This window comes from Myotis brandtii, unplaced genomic scaffold (genome assembly GCF_000412655.1).
Source record: "Myotis brandtii unplaced genomic scaffold, ASM41265v1 scaffold513, whole genome shotgun sequence".
Taxonomy (NCBI): Eukaryota; Metazoa; Chordata; class Mammalia; order Chiroptera; family Vespertilionidae; genus Myotis; species Myotis brandtii.
In genome coordinates this window covers 1,967,760-1,988,376 of record NW_005369552.1, presented here as the reverse complement: position 1 = coordinate 1,988,376, position 20,617 = coordinate 1,967,760, and the positions used below count along the sequence as shown (strand labels likewise).

The following is a 20,617-nucleotide window of genomic DNA, read 5'->3' as shown; positions in this document are numbered from 1 at the left end:
CTCTTCAGTGGTTGGCCCCACAATTACTTTAATCACCTTGAACACCGGTATCTGCTTCTGCAGGTCAGTGAGATAGTGGTTATTTCCTAGAGCACCTCTCTGTGTTGTGGGTGGTAAGAGCCCCACCCCAGGCAGAGAGCTGGGCTAATGTGGGACTCGGTGTGTTTCCCTTTTCTTGTGGTGTCCAATGCTTGAAAACAGCTGCCTCATATAATTTGTCTATTTTACAGCTGTGTGGAGTGCGATCTTAGGTGCAGTCCTAGTTATTCTGTTATGGCTATACGAGAAGTCTAGGCAGGGGTAGTTGGTAAAAGCATCCAGGTGATTCTAACAGGCTTCCATCTGCTCCCATGGAGATTCCTAAGATTTGAGGTCCTAGAAAAGCAAGAGTCACTCCATTGTTATTTATAGCACATGACTGATTTGGGGCCAGTAAGTAGTCTTCTGATTACAACTCTAGCTTTCTAGATAGATCCACTTATAAGGAGATCTATTTCTCATCATAAATTAACAAATTGACATTTTTGTTTTCTCTATCAGGCTCTAGTACAAGATGTTTCCCTGCCAGTCAGAGCCACTCTCGGGGTGCTAACGAAGAAAACAAAAGCTGGACCACAGCGGCTCCACCAAGGTGGACCCCACACTGCGCTGCCAGCCTGGTCTCTCCATCTGGAACCAAACTGACCACATGCCTCACCACCAGCTTACATTTTTATTTTAAGAAAAGTTGTGCTACAGAGTCCTGAGATGATGACCAGATTCATTATTGCTGAAATTTAGGAAGTCTTTACATAGTTACTTGCAATATAGAATTGGTCTAGTTATCAAATTTTTTCATCAGAATTCATTTCCCAAAGAACTGACAGTTGGCTAAAAGACTGTAATTTTGATTTTTTAAAAAGTGACCTGCATATTACATAAGCATATATTGCAATTTCTATATTATTCTGTTCAAATAAGCTGCCAAATTAAGCAAACAGATTGATAGTACTTGTGAATACAGTGGGGCCTTGACTTACGAGTGTCCCGACTAATGAGTTTTTCGAGATACGAGCCGTCTCTCGGCCGATTTTTTGCTTTGAGTTGTGAGCTAAAATTCAGGTTACGAGCCAGCTTCAGATACCCCACCGCTAGTTGGCGCAGCGAACGTCACAGTGAACGCCACAACATCAGCGTCTCTCGGCCGATTTTTTGCTTTGAGTTGCGAGCTAAAATTCGGGTTACGAGCCAGCTTCAGATACCCCACCGCTAGTTGGCGCAGCGAATGTCACAGTGAACACCACAACATCAGCCCAGCATCACGTGTCATTGTAATGGTGAAAATTGATTTGACATACAAGTAATTTGAGTTACGAGCTCCGTCACAGAATGAATTAAACTCGTAAGTCAAGGCCCCATTGTATCTGCCTGACCGTGGTGGTATCTGAATGAATAAAAATAATTCATAATGACATTAGACAAGAAAAATCAAATGTGAACCCTGACTAGTTTACAAACCCTCCTCTGAACTTCTAGACCTCTAGAACCTTACTCAACACACTGGATTTAAATGATCTGGTTATATGTCCATCTCTCCAAAAACAGGCATACTCTGAGGTCAGAGCCTGTGTCACATCCTCTGTTACTCCTGGCACACTAACGGGTATGTCTCCTGAGTTCAATCAAGTGTATAAAATGAAACAGTAAATGTTCCACATTCAGTGATCAGCCCTGGGCTGGGGCTCAAGGTACAAACAAAAACAGAGGGGGATCCGTGTGCATGAGACACTTGCAAGGGGAGGTGATGGCATCTGCAAAATTTGTGGATTGTCATTGAAAATACACATTTTGCAAGATGCTCTTCAGCAATTTTCATGTTAGATGTATAGTGTATGTCATGTCTTTCTCTTGCTTTTTATTATCTTCCTGAGACACCAACTGAGATCTTACAATAGGAAGGCAGCACGTGGTCATGGTGGAGTGAGATAAGGACCCAGCTCTGCTATTCCTCATAGTTATTTGACGTGGGGTTCTCTTTTAGTCTCTATAAACATGATTTATTCATCATTAAAATGGTGGTTGTATTATCTAGCTTACCTTTCTCCTAGGGTTGTTGTCAGGATCAAATGAAATAATATGTGAAAGGGCCTTGTAAACTGTACACCACTGTAAATATTAGATTTATGAAGTCACCATTTTATGGAGGCAGCTGACTCGGAATTTCAAGAAACTGTTTTTCCTCAGGGTAAGACAGTGGCAGCCTTTGGTATCTTAAGTTACTCTAGTCAGTCAGTTCATGGTAGTTAAGGATGAAACCCACAGATTTAAAAATATCAATGCTAACATACATCAGAAAGCAGAATTATCTTTATTCATAAAGGAATAAATATTGTAGAGAATCACAAAATAGATATCTCCATATAAAATAACTAAAATGTGCTATGCGTATAGATGTCAAAGAATTTTATAAATATAAAAAAATGTGTTGCTGCCAATTGGAATGAATCATTGTCTCAAAGAGAGTAGCAGTTTTGAAGTCTTGTAGCTGATAATGTATTTTCCATGGCAACCAAACCCAGTCTCTGGTACATTTAAGGGAGTTTGCAGTTTTGATGTTACTGTGCATGGGTAAGCACCTGTTTGGAATAGAAACTGAAATGACTTCAGAAAATTACATTTATTGAAATAAATCTAATCATGGCAGCTGACATCACTGGTTTGAACATTTTCCAGCTCAGAACAAATATCTTTTCCCTACAGGGGAGGTGGGCAATTCCCAGACCTGGCTGTGCTGAGTGGTCAATCCTGGGAGAAAGCAGTATGTTTGAAGCTATGTCATCACACTCAAATTTCTGACAGCAGACTAAGTCTGCTAGATCACACCTTCTTTACGATAACACTCCCTGCTTCCCTGCAACAGAGGCTAGGATAGTGATGGTACGTTTGCCCCTCCCCCCACCTCCACTAACGTTGTTGCACAATGAGAAGACTCAACTCTGCCGATCAGAGAATTTTGCATTCCACAGATTTTGATATGTTGTGTTTTTATTTTCACTCAAAGTCAACATATTTTCTACTTTGCCTTGGGGTCTCCTCTTTGACCCAAGTATTCTTTAAAAGTATATTCCAGGTATTTTCATAGTATTGATTTATTGTCTAATTGTGTTATAGTCCTAAACATTTTGTATTATTTCAATTCTTTTGTGTTATTTGAGGTTTGTTTTATGGTTCAAAATATGGTCTATGTTGCTCAATGTTCTGTGTGCATTTGGAAAGGATGCTATTGTTGGATGGGCTGCTCTCAATGCCAGTTAGGTCAAGTTGGTTGACACTACTGTGCAGGTCTTTTATACCCCTCCTGACTTTCTGCCTGCTGGTTCTATCAATGCTGAGAGAGGAATGCTGAAGTCTCCAGCCATAACTATGGGTTTGTCTATTTCTCATTTTAGTTCTATCCGTTTTTGCTTCATGTGATTTGAAGCTCTGTTGTTAAGTACATAGATATTTAGTATTGTTATGTAATGGCCATCTTCATCCCTACTAATATTACAGGTCTGAAGTTTAATTTGTGTGACATTAACATAGACACTCTGATTTTTCTTTTGATTGGTGTTAGCATAGTACATCTTTCTACCTATCCTTTTACTTTAAAGTTATCTGTCTTTATAATTGAAGTGGGTTTAAATGATGTGCTTAGAAGAGATATTTTTTATAAATAAGAAAATATCCATTATGTTTGTGATCCCAAGATTAATTATTTTTTCTGGGGTAACTTCTTAAAGTTTGCATTTTTACTCAGCTTTTTTTAAAGCTGTGAGAGGAAGGAAGATGGAAGAATCTAATTTGAGGTAAGGGAATTGGCACCATGTTAAGCCCTCTCTAGTCTGCCTAATACTCCGCTAGATCCTTTGCTCTCATCACTGAGTGTGACAGGATTATTCTCCCCAACTTACTGACAGGCAATTCTGGCCCCATAGCACAGGCTGCCAGTGGTCCTCCATTTTCATTCTCCCCTTCTTCCATAGTAATAATATAATACCTGGGCAAGGTATTAGAGCACATTTACCAATCTCTTTTTTAATGAAAGTTGTCTTGTGACTTAGTTCTGGCCAATGAGACCTAAGCTGAAATGTAGTTCCTGGAAACTTTCCCCAAAGAGAGCACTCTCTGTTTCTTTGCTCATTCCTTCCTCCACCCACTACCTGCAGTGCAGATACGATGGCTGCAGCACCACTGCCATGCCGGACCATGAGGACAAGGGCCACAGTCTTGGGCAGTAGAACAGTGAGCCATAAGCATCCTGGGCCCCTGTGCACTCTGTGGAGCAGAACCATACCTGCCCCTGGGTGTTCCTCCTGACTTCTGTATAAGAGAGAAATAAAAATCTACCTTGAGTAAGCTTCATTCTTTGGGGAGTTTGTTTTTTGCCCCTGAACCCAACCCTAATGAACAGTCTGAGACCAATGAACATCGTAAGTGTTACATAATCACAATCTACTCCACGTTTGGACAGATCCATACCAGCATCTGTTATGGTTTTGTGACAAAGTCATACAGAATTGGAAGAAAAGGCTATTTTATTTTATCTGATTTTTCAATTTACTAAATTAAAAATTACAAAAATAATTTGGTGGTGGGGCTGAGATGCCATGGAAAACTTACATACTGTGTATAGAAGATTTAGACTTGGGTTAAGAGTAGACTCTGTCCCATACCAGTTGTATGTTCTTAGGGAAGTTACTTAATCTGTCTGGGCCTCAATTTTCTATAAAATAAAGATACCAACACCTACTTCATTGAGTTGCTGGAATGAATAAATAAAATATATGTGACAGAGCTTGGTAAGTACTAAGCACTATGTAAATATAAGGGGTTATAATTATAAAATTGGAAGACAAGTTATATGTATAACCCAGAAAGGTAAAGTCATTACACATACAAACTCACAGTGGTGTTTGTATGTATGTGTGGGTTGCTAGTTACAAATGAGAATACATTGAAAAATCCATTCTAGTAGTAACTTAAAAACATAAAAAAACAACAATTTGTGGCATATTGTTACAAACATAGATTTCTATCGTATCATCACATCAAAGATGTCAGAATCCTTTAATATCTCTTATTTTATATTATAAAACATCCTTGTTTTTTTGTTTGTTTTTTGTTTTTGCTTTATTTCAATAGGTTGACTCTAGTCAAAATGTAGATTTAACCATTTGAGTTTCTGTACAATACCCAAGAAACTCTGCCAGAATGATTGCTTTGTTCAAAACTGCTTTCTGTTTTAAAACTATTCATACTAAGTGTTATTAAAGTGTTAAATAGGGATAAAAAAGAAAAGTCCATCTTCAGTCTGAAGCTGGCAGAAAGATAAAAACCCAATGGACCTGGATTGAGGTGGGAACAGCCAGAGTACAGGTTATAACAAGTTCTAGAGAGGAAGGGGGCTAAGAGAGGGCGATGGAAGCCATGTGTGGAAGCAGACGACAGCCTTGGGGACTGGGGCCAGTGGTAGGTAAATAAGACCAGAAGGAGGGCAGCTGAGGGGGCTGAGAACTTCAAAGATGAGAGGCACTTTCACACCAAATTCAGGCAGTCACAGCTGTGAGCAGCCCGGAGGAAGGAATAAGGCAGGAGGCGTGTCGTGGAATTGGTGCTGGCCCAACTCAAGTTTGCATGTGTATCTCAACAGCACTTGTGTCTGGCTGGGAGAACATCAGGGCCAAGCAGGAGTGTCAGCCAGAGGCTCCATCTGAACTAGCTATGCACTGCATATGTTTCTCTGTCTGGTGGAATTCATCCAATATATTTTTTTAAGGCTCAGATTTTCTAATAGGGCAGTTTTGCTGGAGAGAGGATCATAAGCATCTGCCTGATGGCAGTTAACAAAGTGAAGACTAAGGTCTCGAAAGGAAACCTGCTTCTAGGAAGAACAGCTTATAAGTCTATTTCAGCATTTACACCTATAAGATCAACCCTTCACTTATTCAATATTTGACTTCCAATTTCCGGTGTCCAAAGGGGTCAGGTTTCTGGTGGCGGAATTTGGACCCAACAGGAGCTTATTCTAGTTTACAAGTATGATAGAATGTTTTATAACTATTAAATGTCAAGCATGAAAAGTTTTTTTTATACCATGAAAAGATGAATGAGGAAATGCATAGTTTTTCTTTCTGTAGGTGTGCAAAATGGGTAATGCCTATAAATGATTGTGGCACCCATTGGTCCAGGGCACATTCACTGGGGTAGCAGGTTTCAGTATGTGCTCAATAATTGTACTCCTCCCCTCCCTACCTGCATCTACCCAAATCTTAGTTGTCCTACAAGGCCCATCTCAGATAGCCGATCCTCCACAGCCTTTGGTTGTAAGCTTGAGGACACGAGTTGCGTCTTAGTCACCACTCATGGTGCATAGCACTGGGCCACAGCTGGCCCACATGGCGCCTTTGTGCACATAGAAAAAAGCACTTCTCCATGTGGGTGCCAGCAGCCCCATGCCAGCTGGGGCACAGTGGGCTACAGTGGGGCTGCCTTTTAGCCCCTTCCAGAGGAATGCCCTATTGCAGGCTATAACCTACTTTTTGCAGCTTCCTCCCCTCTTCCAAGTCTGAATTTACAAGCTTTAGAAATTCCTCATTTCTATTTAGAGATAGGCTTGACCATCTCTCTTTGTCTACCATCATCTGTAAGTCAGGTTTGTAAGCTTAATTCTGTTTTCCTCTCGAGGGAATACCTTGCAGGTCAAGACACTAGAATTTATGAACTTCAGTTAATGTTGAGACCATATTCCCCTGGCTTTCTTCTACCCTCACAAATGCAGTCTCCACAGTGGCTCAGGCACTTGCTGCCTAAGTGTCTGCTGGGGCCGGATGCTGGGCTGAGTGGCCAGGCCACGGGCTGCCAAGGCCATCGGCCCTCCCCCTACCCATGGCTTTTTCATTTGGCAGGCGATTTCTGCTTCTATTCTTAGCACTAATATAGAAATGAAATAAGACAAATACAAAAAACTCAATGTAATCTTTGTGTGGGTCTTGCTGCATTTAGAAGCTTCTGGAAAAGACAGAGGGAAGCTGCACTGGATTTGGCCCACCACACCCAGCTAGGTCAGGGTGCACACCCCCAGGTCCAAAGCTTGGCCTCAGAGTGCAGACATCTCTCTGGGGAGGGATTCACCCTAAAGTGAAAGATAGCCCCCTCTGCTTTGGGTGGAAGGCACTACTAACCTAATAGTTATGAGTCACCTTTACAGGCTGGGGGAAAAGGCACTGGATGGCTGGGCCTGCTCTGTCCCTCTGCTCCTGGAGGGAACCACCCTGCATATATGGGCTGTCCCCGGACTACACTGGGCGGAGGACAAGTGCTCACTGGAAAGAGAAGAATAAGGAATAGACTATATTTATCTCACTTTTGCTGACTGCTTCTTGGGAGAAAAGAATAGCAGGTTCTCAGGAGTGAAATGGGATCAAGAAAGGGAAGATGGCAAATACTTGGTCTGATCTTTGGCTTCAAGTGAAAGCCCCAGGGTCTGGGGACCGTCCTGTCAGTTGTGAGGTCTCTCATGGTTCAGACTGAACAACGCCATCCTATCAGCAGACCAGGAGTTTCAACATGAACCTCAGCATTTGATCCACCCAAATTTGTGTTGTTGACCTAGTGCTCTATCAGAGAGTATTTTGGGGTAGGGCAGGCAGCCATGGAACACTTGCATCTTTCAGAGCGCCTCATGTAGCCCACCACAGCTGGGCTGCTGATCCTGGCGCTCTGCCTGCCCAGGGGGCCTACATGGAGCGTTGCTTGTCACAGCACAAACAGATGGATGGATGGGCTGCCATCTGCGAGGAGCAGAGTCAAGGCCTGATTAGCTCCACTGTGAACTGTTACGAAGCTGCTTTATAACCAGAGACATAAAAAATATGGCTCCCTGCAAGGCTGCAACAGCCCACCGTTGTGCTGGTAAGACACTTCATTTGTCTAGGCAGCTTTGCTCTGGCTTATTACATGAGGCATAATTGCTTTTGTTATACATTCCCAGGTATCAGGAAAAGACATTCTGCCCGCTCCTCATTTTCAATGCCCTACTTACCAACTTCATCCCTGATGTTGGCAAGTTCGATTGACAGCTCTTTTTCTTTCACAAGGGCACTTTCATTCTGAAAAAAGAAAACGAACACTGAGAGTCCCCTAGTTTTATGCTAGATAAGCACTTCCACATGTTTAATTAATGAATCATATTAAGCAAATATTTATAAGCCTAAACCTTAAGGAGAAAATTTTCTCATTATATAAGCATATAAAAATATACAAAGCCAAGTCTTATTCATTTGGATCACAGTCAAAGTGCAAAGCTTGCAATATAATATTAATAATATCCGTGGTTGTGCTTTCTCCATATTGCTCTTGTATAGATCACCCTTCAATAGTTTTTGCATCTCTATGTCCTTCACATTCATCTACTGTTATATATTATCAAACATTGTTAATTAGCACTATTATGAGATTTTTGACTATGAAAATGTGCATGTCGTATTTCTCTGAGGGGCAAATGCTTATTTTACTAACTGCCTTCTTAAACTTGCCCTTTCATTCAAAGATGCACGGTCAGCTCCCTAATGAATAATGAGCATAACATATAACATAAAACATTTATCTTTGTAATTAGACCAACAATAAAACATAAGGCTTCAGAGTGTTTTTTTGTGTGTGTGTGTGTTGAATTCTGTATCAATAGAAGGAATAAGAAGAAATCTCTCCCTTGAAGTATCATTTAGTAAAAATACATCATTTGTAACTAAATAACTGCTAAGCTGGTTGCAAATCAATACATTCTATGACACAAGAAAGAAGTAGTTGAAGCAATGCTGAACATACAATCTTCGTTATTGAGTCACCATAAACATTTACCTTTCTTGTGATTTTATTACTACTACAATAACTAAGAAAGATGTGCCATGTAAATTCTCTTCAAGTGAGAGATCCCAAAATATAAAGTTTCTGTCATTCTGTAGAATGTACTCCACTCCCACAGCAAACATTTCTGAAGAGGAGAAATTGGCTAAAATGTGTTCCAAATATCTAGCATGAATATCACCAGGCCTTGTGAATGCTCTCTCTTTATTAACCCCCTTTGACTCTGGTTTTAGCACCTTGAGGAACCTGTGTCAGATTTGAACAGACAGTTTTCACAATCTTGTTTCTGTGTCTGCTGCGTTTAGACCTCGGTAACACCTGTGTCACTTTGGATTAAGGGAAGGGTTTCAGTTTATCCAAAAGGCATTTGCTAGGCAAAGTCATAATTTCATAATGTTAAAATAAAACTCTATTTGCAGAATAAACTGAGAGCTATTTTGGGCCCAGGTATCAACAGCCATTAATTAGCTCACGGTTCTCTTAGGAACAATGTAGCAATGATATGTCTTTGAGGGACAATGGACCCCATCTCTTTCATGAACCTCTCGCCTCCCATCCCAGCCCAGAGCATCCTTGCCTCCCCTGAATTTGAAGCCTAGAAATCCCACCTGCGGGTGTGTACTTTCCTAATCACTAAGCCTTGCTGCCTCTATGCCAAGACCATGGTATAGGGTTGTCATGATGGTTTATAAATTAATATACTTGAAGTCGTTAGAATGGTGCCTGGCACTTAGCAAGCTCTCCGCAGGGGTTATTTGTTATTATCACTCCTCTGTTTCCTTTTATTGTATTTGTAACTAGATAGCATCCTATAGATAATAGGTGCTTTTCATATTAACAATCAAAATGTGTTTAACACTTTTATGCCAATCTCATACTGTTTTTTAATTTTTTTTAATAGCACCTTCCTGGCTGTGCCCTGATTCTACTCCAAGTTCAAAGGCAGAACAGAACAGGGAATGTATTTTAATCAGACTGATCACAGTGACTATATGCTTGTTCTATACAATATGGCCAGCTGACATTCAGCTTGTTACTACCAGTTGAGAAGATCTGGTATTCTGGAGAGGGTAAATCCCAGTATTCACTCTACAATAATTGTAATCTAATGAAAAAACTAACTTGTTTCTACTATCCAGAATACTTTTGAACACTAATATTCTTAGTTCCTAAGCAGAGCCAGCGGATCAAAATACTGTACTTTTCAGACCAGAAATAGCATCACTCAAATATTCACTCTCAGAGTGCAGAGAAGTGTGGGCACCGAGAGGCGGTCAGGCAGTGAACAACCAGAACTTAATAAACAACAAATGAACTTGTATTTCTAACCCAAAGCCAGTAGTTCCCTCTGCACCAGGCAGTAGCCCTTGGGAAAGAAGCCCCGAAGGGAATGTGAACATGCCTGGGGGATCTCCCTGTCATACCAAACCCTGGCCACTTTCCGGCCACAGGGGAATCAGAGGTTTGGGGAAGGAGAGGCCTGAAGGTCCTCAGCAGGGAGGAGGACGGGCCTCAGCTGGGACAGCGCTCACTGCCGTGGAGATGGTCCACAAAGACTCTGGACTTGATCGCTTTGGGGAAAAGCTAATTCTGATGTCCGTGGCCAGGCCTGTCTCACTCTCTTTGTTGTAGGAGAAACACAAGTGAGAAGAAAAGGAAGGGAGGGGATGGGGAGACAGAAAAGAAGGAAGGAGAGATAGGCAGGAAGCAGGTGAGACTGGAGACCCTGCACCTGCTGGGGAAGCAGAGGCGGTTGAGAGAGACTGAGAAGGAGAATGATCCCATCCACCCTCATCCCCACCCTTTTACAAGTGCAGGCGAGAAAACCAACTAGTTTGAAACTACGGTCATCAAACGGCTTGCCCAGGAAGGGTCAGCTGCCTAACAGAAGCCACAAACACGATGCCTCAAATGTTCATATTAACATGAACCTCCCTAAACACTTTCTACGTGCCAGGCACTGCGCCAGGTAAGCCCTATACCTCACGACTCCTCCAAATTCAGCCAACAGGTCCTGGGTTTTTATTTGCCTTTATGGACGACAAAACTGGGGCTGTATGGTTACGTAACCAGTCAAAAAGTGGCAAATACAGGAGCTTTAACCCAGAATCACACTCTTCATCAAACACTAACACACCGAGATTCTCCCCTCCTATCCATGCTTATCTAGAGGTAACATCAAGGTTCAAACTGCATTGCTCCTCAGATGGGCTCCTAACACTTCTTACCACGAAGATTTCCATGTCTGATGGGAGAGAGGCCGTGTCAGCTTCTGACCACTGTTTCAATGAAAAGTTCCCCAGCTGTATTCACACCCCACCCACCACCTGAACCACTCGGATTTGTCCTTGGTGTTGTTTTGTCTGTTGGGTGACAGGACCTTTGTAGTGTAGCCTGCATGGGGCTGTACCTTCTGAGTGGGTAGCTATTCAGCTTTCCCTATCAGCTTCCCCCAGCCCTCTCTGATGGCCTCTGAGTGAATATATTGCTGCTGGGACCCTGGCGCGGCCACGCTCTGCTGCCGACGGCCAGCCTGTGCAGTTTGGCGACAGGCCTTCCCTAAGTGCTTGTTCTTGAAACACCCACTTTTCTAATTTCTGAATTCTCTGCATCAATGACATTAGCTTTTGTTTTCTGCTGGCCAAACCGGAATGACGGGTGCTGCCCTGCCATGCACTGTCCTGGGCAAGCAGTGAGCTTAAATGGCCAAACCGGAATGACGGGTGCTGCCCTGCCATGCAATGACCAAGGCTGTGACTGCAGGAACACTGTCCTGGGCAAGTAGTGAGCTTAAGGGGGCCTTCACTCTCTCCTCTTTGCCTCAAAAAGTTGTTCTCCATCCATCGTGGTAAATAGATCCCAACAGCTGCCTTGCTAGGACCTCAGGTTCTGCTCAATACCCAGGAGTGAGGCTGCCCCAAAGGCCCCCTTGGAAAGGATCTCATGCCACCATGCCCCTTCGGTGCCCCAGCTAAGCCAGGTCCGGGGTGGTGACATGGGGGATGACTGGAATGCGATCCAGGCCTCTTGTTCGGCCCAGTGTTAGGCCAGTGCTTCCCTACATGGGGAATGAGAGGAAAATTCCTACCTGGTGCCAAGCACATGACTCCTGCTTTCACTCCAAAGGGCTAAAAATAGAGCTCAGGATTAACCACCCCAACCATCCTAGTGATACAGTCCAGAAATCGCCAAGTCTAAGAAGGCCACCCTCTGTTTACTGTGTGACAGGCTTAACTGGAACAGACCCTGGAGAACATTCATCTAAGCCCATACCAGCAGCTGTGTCTTATCAGCTACCTCTCATATTTGGTCACGGACCTCTGCTTTGCACTCTGAGTTCTCTATTCTCTCCAGTGTGGCATATTGCAGCCACAGAGGAATCCAAATGAGCTGACCCATGAGCCCTCCAGTCTCCCCTCCATGAGCCCTCAGAAGACCCCCGAGAGTCTGCTAGGGTGAAGCCTACAGTTCTCAGATATCACTCCCATGGGGCTGCTCACAATCTCTGGGTGTTACAGACGCCTGGCAAAGCATAGGACCTGCTAATCATTCCATTAACTTCAAGCAACTGGATGTGTGGCCAAGCCCAGGCAAACCTGCCACTCCCTTATTTTAACATGTGAACCTGGTGGTAACAGGATGTGAACAAGTCTCTCCTTGTTAACATCATCCACGTGATTCCTAGTGGGCACCAGCAGCTAAGCCCCTCCTTGAATTAGAAGCCAACAGAACAGACCGTAGCCAGTTTGGCTCAGTGGATAGAGCACTGGCCTGCGGACTAAAGGGTCCCAGGTTCAATTCTGGTCAAGGGCACAAACCAGAATCGAACGCAGTTGCAGGCTCCAAAGGGTCCCGGGTTCAATTCTGGTCAAGGGCACGAACCAGAATCGAACGCAGTTGCAGGCTCCCGACCCTGGTCTGGGGCATGCGGGAGGCAACCAATCAATGTGTCTCTCTCACATCAGTGTTTCTCTCTGTCTCTCCCTCTCCTTCCTATTCTCTCTAAAAATCAATGTAAAAATATCCTTGGGTGACGATTGTAAATAATAATAATAATAATAATCATCAGAACAGCCTATTTATTAAAACTGAATGTTGGGTGAATCTGAGGTGCTGTCATCCCAACCAAACCAGAAATAGGAAATTTATACAAAACATTGTATTGAGTGCCCACTAAGTGCCAGGCAGACATGCCAGGCAGGATATTTCTGCCTTCAAGGAGCCTTTGAGTCTCCCAGGGTCAGTGAAGGAGTGAGCGATTATAAAACAGCGCAATACAACTCGATGGGGCAGGGCTGGCAGGAAGATGTTCCGAGACCAGAGGATGAACAAGCAGGTGGATCTGAAGGACGTGCCCCAGGCAAAGGCCGGGGAACTGGGGCTATTTCTGGGAACCTGTCACCCACTTCAGAGGGGCCCTTCTCTTTTCCTCACCGAGGTTCTGCCTCAGGTCTGATTCTCCCTGCAAGAGTTCTTGATTGGCCACAGGGTTACTGATGACAATTTCATAAAACTCACTGTCGTTCTGTTTTTATCAGCTCCTTCTTCCCCAATTGATATTTTTTTTATAGGTGGGTCTATATATGTAAAATTTAAACATATACATGTAAGCCAAACGACTCCCAACTAATTTTTCCTATCTTTTTAGCGAGCCCCCAAATCAGTGAAGATTAGGAAAATTCAGCCACATGAGCTGAGCCACTTTTTTCCAGGCTAAACAAAAGACCCAGACAGGAAGCTGAAGAAGAAATCTACAGAATTTTGGTCTTTGAGGAAACATCCTCATCCTTTTGTTGTGAATTTTTGAAATTCAAAGGGACATGCTCATGAAATTACAAAGAGATTAAGAAATGTTTCATTCTTCCCAGAAACAATATTGCTTTTCACCCCGGGTTCCAGGAGTACAGGTTATGGTTTAATTCTACGAGTTAGAACTGGGTCACGTAGGGAAACATTTTCTTTTGTATTTCAAGACGAAGCAGCCACAAGAGGACACAACAGATCTTCTAAGTCTTCAGCACTGTTTTCACGCCACATTTTCAGTATCAGATGATGGAGATTGGCAAGATCATAACATAACCCTATGGAAATTCCTTTGGGAGGTGCCTGACCTTTCATCTTTCATTTTGGTTGTTATGGCTTTAAGGCAGTACTGATGCCATGCTTTGACTTAATCAAGGAGTATTATTATATTATTACTTTCACATACAATTAACCACAGGCCACTGTGTTTTTGTATCTGCCTCTCTGTGCAGAAATGAAGTTTAATATAGACTGGTCAAAGGGACTGTTTTATTCATATTAATATTCTCAAATACATGTTAATGTCTCCTTGTGTGAAAAATGAGCAAAACGTATCTTGTTTTAAAAATCAGAGTGACTAAATTTGAAGGTGCTTTGATCCAGCCTTTGCCCTTCTGCATGGCGGGGAGTGCCAGTGGTGACAAAATGACCAGCTTGCCCAAGAGGCTGCCATTAATCAGGGGGTGTCATGCCACAACTGGATTGCTAATGGTCAATTAGAGACCGCAGAGACTTACAGGGTCCCAAGGAGGATGAAATCTGAGTGCAAAAAAGTAATGCTGGGAAATTTTGGATCTCAGAGTGAGCAAAAGAAAGGAAACTTAGCCAGGCCATGATTTTTAATCCATTTATGTCTCACTTAAGAAGTTTCTTGACCTTTCTGGATTCTAGTCACTTTCCCAAATTCACTACTGTCAGACCACCCACACATACCTGAGAAGGACAGGAGGTGCCTTCTCCCAACTCCCACCACTACCAAGAATTTAGAGAAAAGGTATATAAGATTAGCCTCTGACATTATAGGCAACCCAGGAAAGATTAGGGTAGAGATATGCCAATTAACCCCAAAGAAACAAAGCGGTAACTAAACCAGCCAGGTGAGTTATAGTGAAAAAAGCAAAGCAAAGGGAGCTTAGAAAAAACAGGCACCAAGGTAATAACAATCACACAGCCTCTCAATTGCATTGATTTCAGGCTTGAAATCAACGCCTAAACAATGTGGCTCAGATTCCATTCTTATATCAAAGCTTCTTAAGAAGCTAGACGTTGACTTTAAGAGAAATAACATGTTTCTCAGGCAGATGAGCATTCATATGCTTGTTTTTCACTGTTAAAAAGCACGGTGGCATTCTGGTTTATACATCTAGGTTATTTCTCTTAATAACTCAACGTCCATAAGAACAAGCAGCTCTGGCAGGTTAAGGGTAAGGAGGTCTGTACCCGCAGAACTGCTGGCTTGATCCAGAGGCAGCCTGAGCCTGCAGCTTAATGTACTCTTTGGGATCCATCTGGGTGTCCCAAAGTTCTTCCTGGATTATGCATTTCCTTTAAAAATACCTGTAGAACACGTCTTTCTACAAATCGCTGCTCTGCTCTGTGGTTAAAAAAGGGCCCTGTAATACATCTGTCCAAAAGTAACCTCACAGGGGGAGCTGATCATAAATTCCTAACTGAGCAGGTCATGGTGGGTAGTCACTCCCCAGGCCTATAAAAAGGTTCATCTGTGCCTTAAGTAAGCCCTGTTCATTGCTCTTGTGCATCTATATTAACACACTAGAGGCCCGGTGCATGGATTTGTGCACCGGTGGCATCCCTTGGCCTGGCCTGCAGGGATCAGGACAAAACCGGCTCTCTGACATCCCCCAAGGGGTCCTGGATTGCTAGAGGGTGCAGGTCAACCTGAGGGACCCCACTGGTGCACAATTGGGACCGGGGAGGGTCTTGGGAGGTTGGCCAGCTGGGGAGGGACCACGGGAGAGCTCCAGGGTGTGTCTGGCCCATCTCGCCTGGTCTGGATCGGCCGGACCCCAGCAGCAAGCTAACGGTCTGCCCCCTGGTGGTCAGTGCACATCATAGTGACTGGTCAAATGGTCGAACAAGCGGTTGGACACTTAGCATATTAGGCTTTTATTATATAGGATGGCCCAACTAACTGAGCCACTGGGCCAGGGCAAGTAATCCTCTTCTTTAGGCCTCTTGGAGGCAGAACCACCCTCAGGGAGCATATAATCTTGGGAACTATTCTGTACCTTACTTTCTCCCACACGTATGTCATCTTCCATACATTTCCTCCTTAATTCCAGTTGCATAAGGAAAACTGCAAAATTGTCAATTTCCGGAGAATTTGAGATCTTTTTTCTGGTAGTGTCTTCAGTTTGGTTCAAATAAAATTATTAAAATTCTCTACAGGTTTGGATGTTTCTTTCTTAACAGCTAAAAATCCCAAGATGGACCCCACTACTTGTTAACGCAAGTTAAAAAACCTGGGTCTGGCTTTCAGCCTGGGAAATATTTCCCCACATTCCCTATGTGCTCAGATCCCACTGCGTTTACTCGCAGCTTTCACACACTGGGCTAAACACCACTACTCAGGTGCTCCTTGCTTAGAAGTCCATTCCTTCTCAACAGTTCATGAAAACTCCTCCACATTTTTCCAAATGAAATTCATGTTCTACTTTTTACAAGAAAGCTTGCCTATAATTCCACACTAAGTTCTCTTTTGACTAGATTCCAGAATCACATAAGATCAGGACCACAGAACCTCACTTAATTATACTACACTATTGTACTAATGTTTTAATTGCTCTATTGTTTTGTTGCCTGCCCCATTTGTAATTTCTCTGGAAAAGGTAGTGCAACCAAATAAGTTACTGCTGAAGTCCATTGGGCAAAATGTGCCTTTTAAGAATTCTTTGAGAGTCCCCACAATAAGTAGGCACAGAGTAAACCAGCAATAGTCAATGAATAAGTTTTTAAAAAGTTGAAAACACATAAGCACAATCAGTTTTTAATAACCATTTGTTCACCTAACACATTTACATTTATTTTATACTCTAGGAAAGATTCTATAGTTTCTCCCAATAAATTAATGCTAAAGAAGCATTTTCAGATTTCTTTTTCTTGGCCCCATCTCTGAAACCAATTACTTAAAAGTATCTCATTGTCATTTTAGAATCTCTTTAGCTGCACTATGATCAAACTGCTAAGAAATTATTTTTAGCCCATCTGGTGTGGCTCAGTGGTTAAGCATTCACCTATGAACCATGAGGTTACAGTTCGATTCCTAGTCAGGGCACCTGCGTGGGTTTTGGGCTGATTCTATAGTTTCTCCCAATAAATTAATGCTAAAGAAGCATTTTCAGATTTCTTTTTCTTGGCCCCATCTCTGAAACCAATTACTTAAAAGTATCTCATTGTCATTTTAGAATCTCTTTAGCTGCACTATGATCAAACTGCTAAGAAATTATTTTTAGCCCATCTGGTGTGGCTCAGTGGTTAAGCATTCACCTATGAACCATGAGGTTACAGTTCGATTCCTAGTCAGGGCACCTGCGTGGGTTTCGGGCTTGATCCTCAGTAGGGGGCCTGCAGGAGGCAGCTAATCAGTTATTCTCATCATTGATGTTTCTATCTCTCCCTCTTTCTTCCTCTCTCTGAAATCAATAAAAACATATTTTAAAAATTTATTTTTATTTCTCAAACTTAAGGTTTTAATTTTGTATCCATATAAAGTCTGAGGAAATGTTTAATTTTTTCTTTTTTAAGGGTTATTAAGCTTGGCTAAAGTAACCAGAAACAACTTTACCAACATTTTTATCAGGCCTCTTTCAATGGCGATGTGATGAACTAAGAGATTTTATTATGGGATTTAAAGGAGTATTAATTTCCAGACTTGGAGATTGTTTTGGAATCCCATAATAATCTTAGTATACGATGCCTGGCCCAATAGGTAACCATTGACTAAACAGACGATTTGGGCATACTGCCTGTGCAGTTATCCTGAAAAGTGGGCGACTAAGTAAAACAATAATTTTTTAAAAATTTAACAAAAGAAAGCCCTCAATTCCTAAAGTGAGCACCCCGCTCGTGAATACATATCTACAGAATCTCCACCAAGAATATTATTCTAAAATATGGCAAAGAGAAGTCAAGAAATGTGGGTATAAACTCAACAAGAAAGTTGATAGATGCAGTATAAGCTTTTAATTTTTCATCAGTAAAAAATTGCCCTAACCGGTTTGGCTCAGTGGATAGAGCCTCGGCCTTCGGACTGAAGGGTCCCAGGTTCGATTCCAGTCAAAGGGCCTGTACCTTGGTTGCGGGCACATCCCCAGTAGGTGGTGTGCAGGAGGCAGCTGATCGATGCTTCTCTCTCATCGATGTTTCTATCTCTCTCCCTTCCTCTCTGTAAAAAATCAATAAAATATATTTAAAAAAAATAATTTGCATTAGGTTGAATGTTTCAAAGCTAGATTATTTGAAAGTTACTTAAATATCACACTGCTAAAGAGATGAAATAACTTTTTAAAAAATATACTTTTATTAATTTAAGAGGGGAAGGCAGAGAGAGAGATGGACACATCAGTGATGAGAGAGAATCATGGATCAGCTGCCTCCTTCACACCCCCTATGGAGGACTGAGCCTGCAACCCAGGCATGTGTCCTGACTGGGAACTGAACCGTGATGTCCTGGTTCAACCACTGAGCAACACTGGCCGGGCGAGATGAAATAACTTTTAATTATCTTCCCAAACTAAAAAGAATGACACAGGGTTAATTATTTTCAAGAACTTGACTTGAAACAAACAAAAAAGGTGGTTTCACTTTAAAATATATTTTTCTCAATAAAATTATAGCTTCTATTTTAAAAATTTTGTATCAGGTTTAGGAATAGGAACATAATATTGTACATGTAGCAAATCTGTCCCTTGTTATAAAGCTTTCTTCAATGCCTTTCTGTGACCATTCCTTTTGAAAGAAGGGCTTAATCACTTCAATGTTGGATTTGCAAACACCTGAGTGCAAATATCTTATATTTCTATTTTTTGTTAAAAAGCATATAAATGTGTATATAAATATTTTAGTTCATACTCATTGAAACAGTTATTTCTATTGGAACAAAAGTACTAGGTGAGTTTAACAATAACAGTTTAATTTTCCTACGTGGTACATAACCTGACTTTAGGTCACAGTTATAAACAGACTGATAACTAAGAGTTCCCAAGTGACCCCTTGTAATGAGTTTTATATTAAGCCATGTATTTCCTTCACCTGGTCACATGCTGTATCTCAAGCTATCTCTATAGCTGAGGATTCCCACCCTTGTCAATTCCCATTTCAGGCATCTTTAGCAATCCCAGTGAGCATGAGAATATATCACACAGACAAGATTTCTGGCTAACATATCTCTAGTAGTAAAACTAAAAGCATATCCTAATCCATCTGCAAGCTTGTAGGCAAATGTCAAAAGCAAAGAAAGGCTTTGTGTTGGAACTGTCATACAATTCTCACGTGTATTGTGCTTCCAGGTCCCTGGCTGTGAATTTCCTGCCACCGATGATGGAACACACCCACAGACTCCAGGGCTTAGTATTCCCCTCTATGCTATTCACCCCAGGTGATGCAAAGAAGCCCAGAGAGAATGACTGTACTGGCGCTTTCTGCTCTGCACTTAAGCATAGAAATTAAAGGATGGATGCTGTTTGTAAAAAAGAGTAAACTTTCAAAGTTAGCAATTGGCGGAGAAGGACATGTCTAGCTAATCTAAATTCCTCACCAAAATATCTTAGGTCTCACAGGTGCTTTAAAATGCACTGGGAATATCCCAAGGGTTTCTTGGCACCTGAGGTTTCAAGATGTTTGAGCAGAGCCTGACTGTTTGAGGGAAATGCAACAGTTCCATGTGGGACTGCAGGGTACAGAATTATGTAAGGCTCTGCAGAGTGGGCGAGACCAGCGCGCTGGAACCAGTAAGGGCAGCCTCCTGCTCACCAACAAAGCGCACACACAGGTGAGGGGAGCTGGGCAGAAGGGGCGCTTCTGGCTTTCCCTCTGCCCTTTCAAAAGAGGAGAGGGAAGGAGAGAGAGGGAAGGCAAAGTACCGTCTTGTCCAGGCACTGAAGGCAGATATAAGGCTTGCAGCAGCAGTGGCCCATCCCGGCAGGTTGGCTGGCAGGGAGACCTCCTTCATTCAACGTGTCAGTGGCAATTCCTAAGGCGAGGTAATGGCTCAAACGAAAGGGGTGCGCGGCTGGGAGCTGTCACAACTTCCATGTGGTCCCCTTGGCTACCTTATTTCTCCTATTAACTTCAGGAATCCCGGAGCCAGAAGAACAGGAGGAGGAGGGGCTCCAAGCGGCGGTGTTGGGATCCTGCTGCGGGGAGAAGCAGCGCGGGAGCCAGGAAGGGAGGGGGCAGGCCGAGGGAGGGTCACTTTGCCTCGGGAATCCTCAGAACGAAGCGAATAAATAGTCGCATAACAATGGAGCACCTACCAATTGCCATCTCCCGGAGAGGACGGCCAGCCCGCCCTTACCGGGAAGGGGGTGGGGGCGGGGGCGGAGGCTGCCACTCCCATCCCTGCCCGAGTGAGGATGCGCCCTTGCACCACGCAGACTCGCCTGGAAAGGACGCAGGGAACACAAAAGAAGCCTGGCGTCCATGGGTAGTCTGTGCTGAGGACTACGGACAGGGCTGCCACAGGCTTGGCTCTGCTCAGACTATGGCTTTCGATTTTCCTGAGAAGTGAACATACTTATAAACATGGTGTATCTGGCCTTTCCTTTCCTGTAACTCCTCCTCCCAGGGTATTGGTTGCCTCGGGACCACCAATTGCTCATTTTCAAATGTGTGTGCCATGAGCAATTCTTGCCTTGCTTGATGAAATTTTTATATTAGAAATACTAGAGGCCGGGTGCATGAATTCGTG

At 42.9% G+C, this 20,617-nt stretch overlaps 1 protein-coding gene across 8 annotated transcripts in view; it reads right to left on the bottom strand.

Moving 5' to 3' along the window:
* The window catches only part of MTUS2 (microtubule associated tumor suppressor candidate 2), a 550,651-nt gene that overhangs the window by 43,521 nt on the left and 486,513 nt on the right, over nt 1-20,617 (bottom strand). For 7 of the 8 annotated variants that reach the window (XM_014548541.1, XM_014548540.1, XM_014548544.1 and 4 more), the window contains one exon: nt 8,063-8,129. In XM_014548541.1, coding sequence (XP_014404027.1) covers nt 8,063-8,129 — 67 coding nt within the window. Of the gene's footprint in view, nt 1-8,062; nt 8,130-19,790; nt 20,036-20,617 lie in introns of those variants that run through there. The other variant, XM_014548547.1, reaches the window with a different exon arrangement.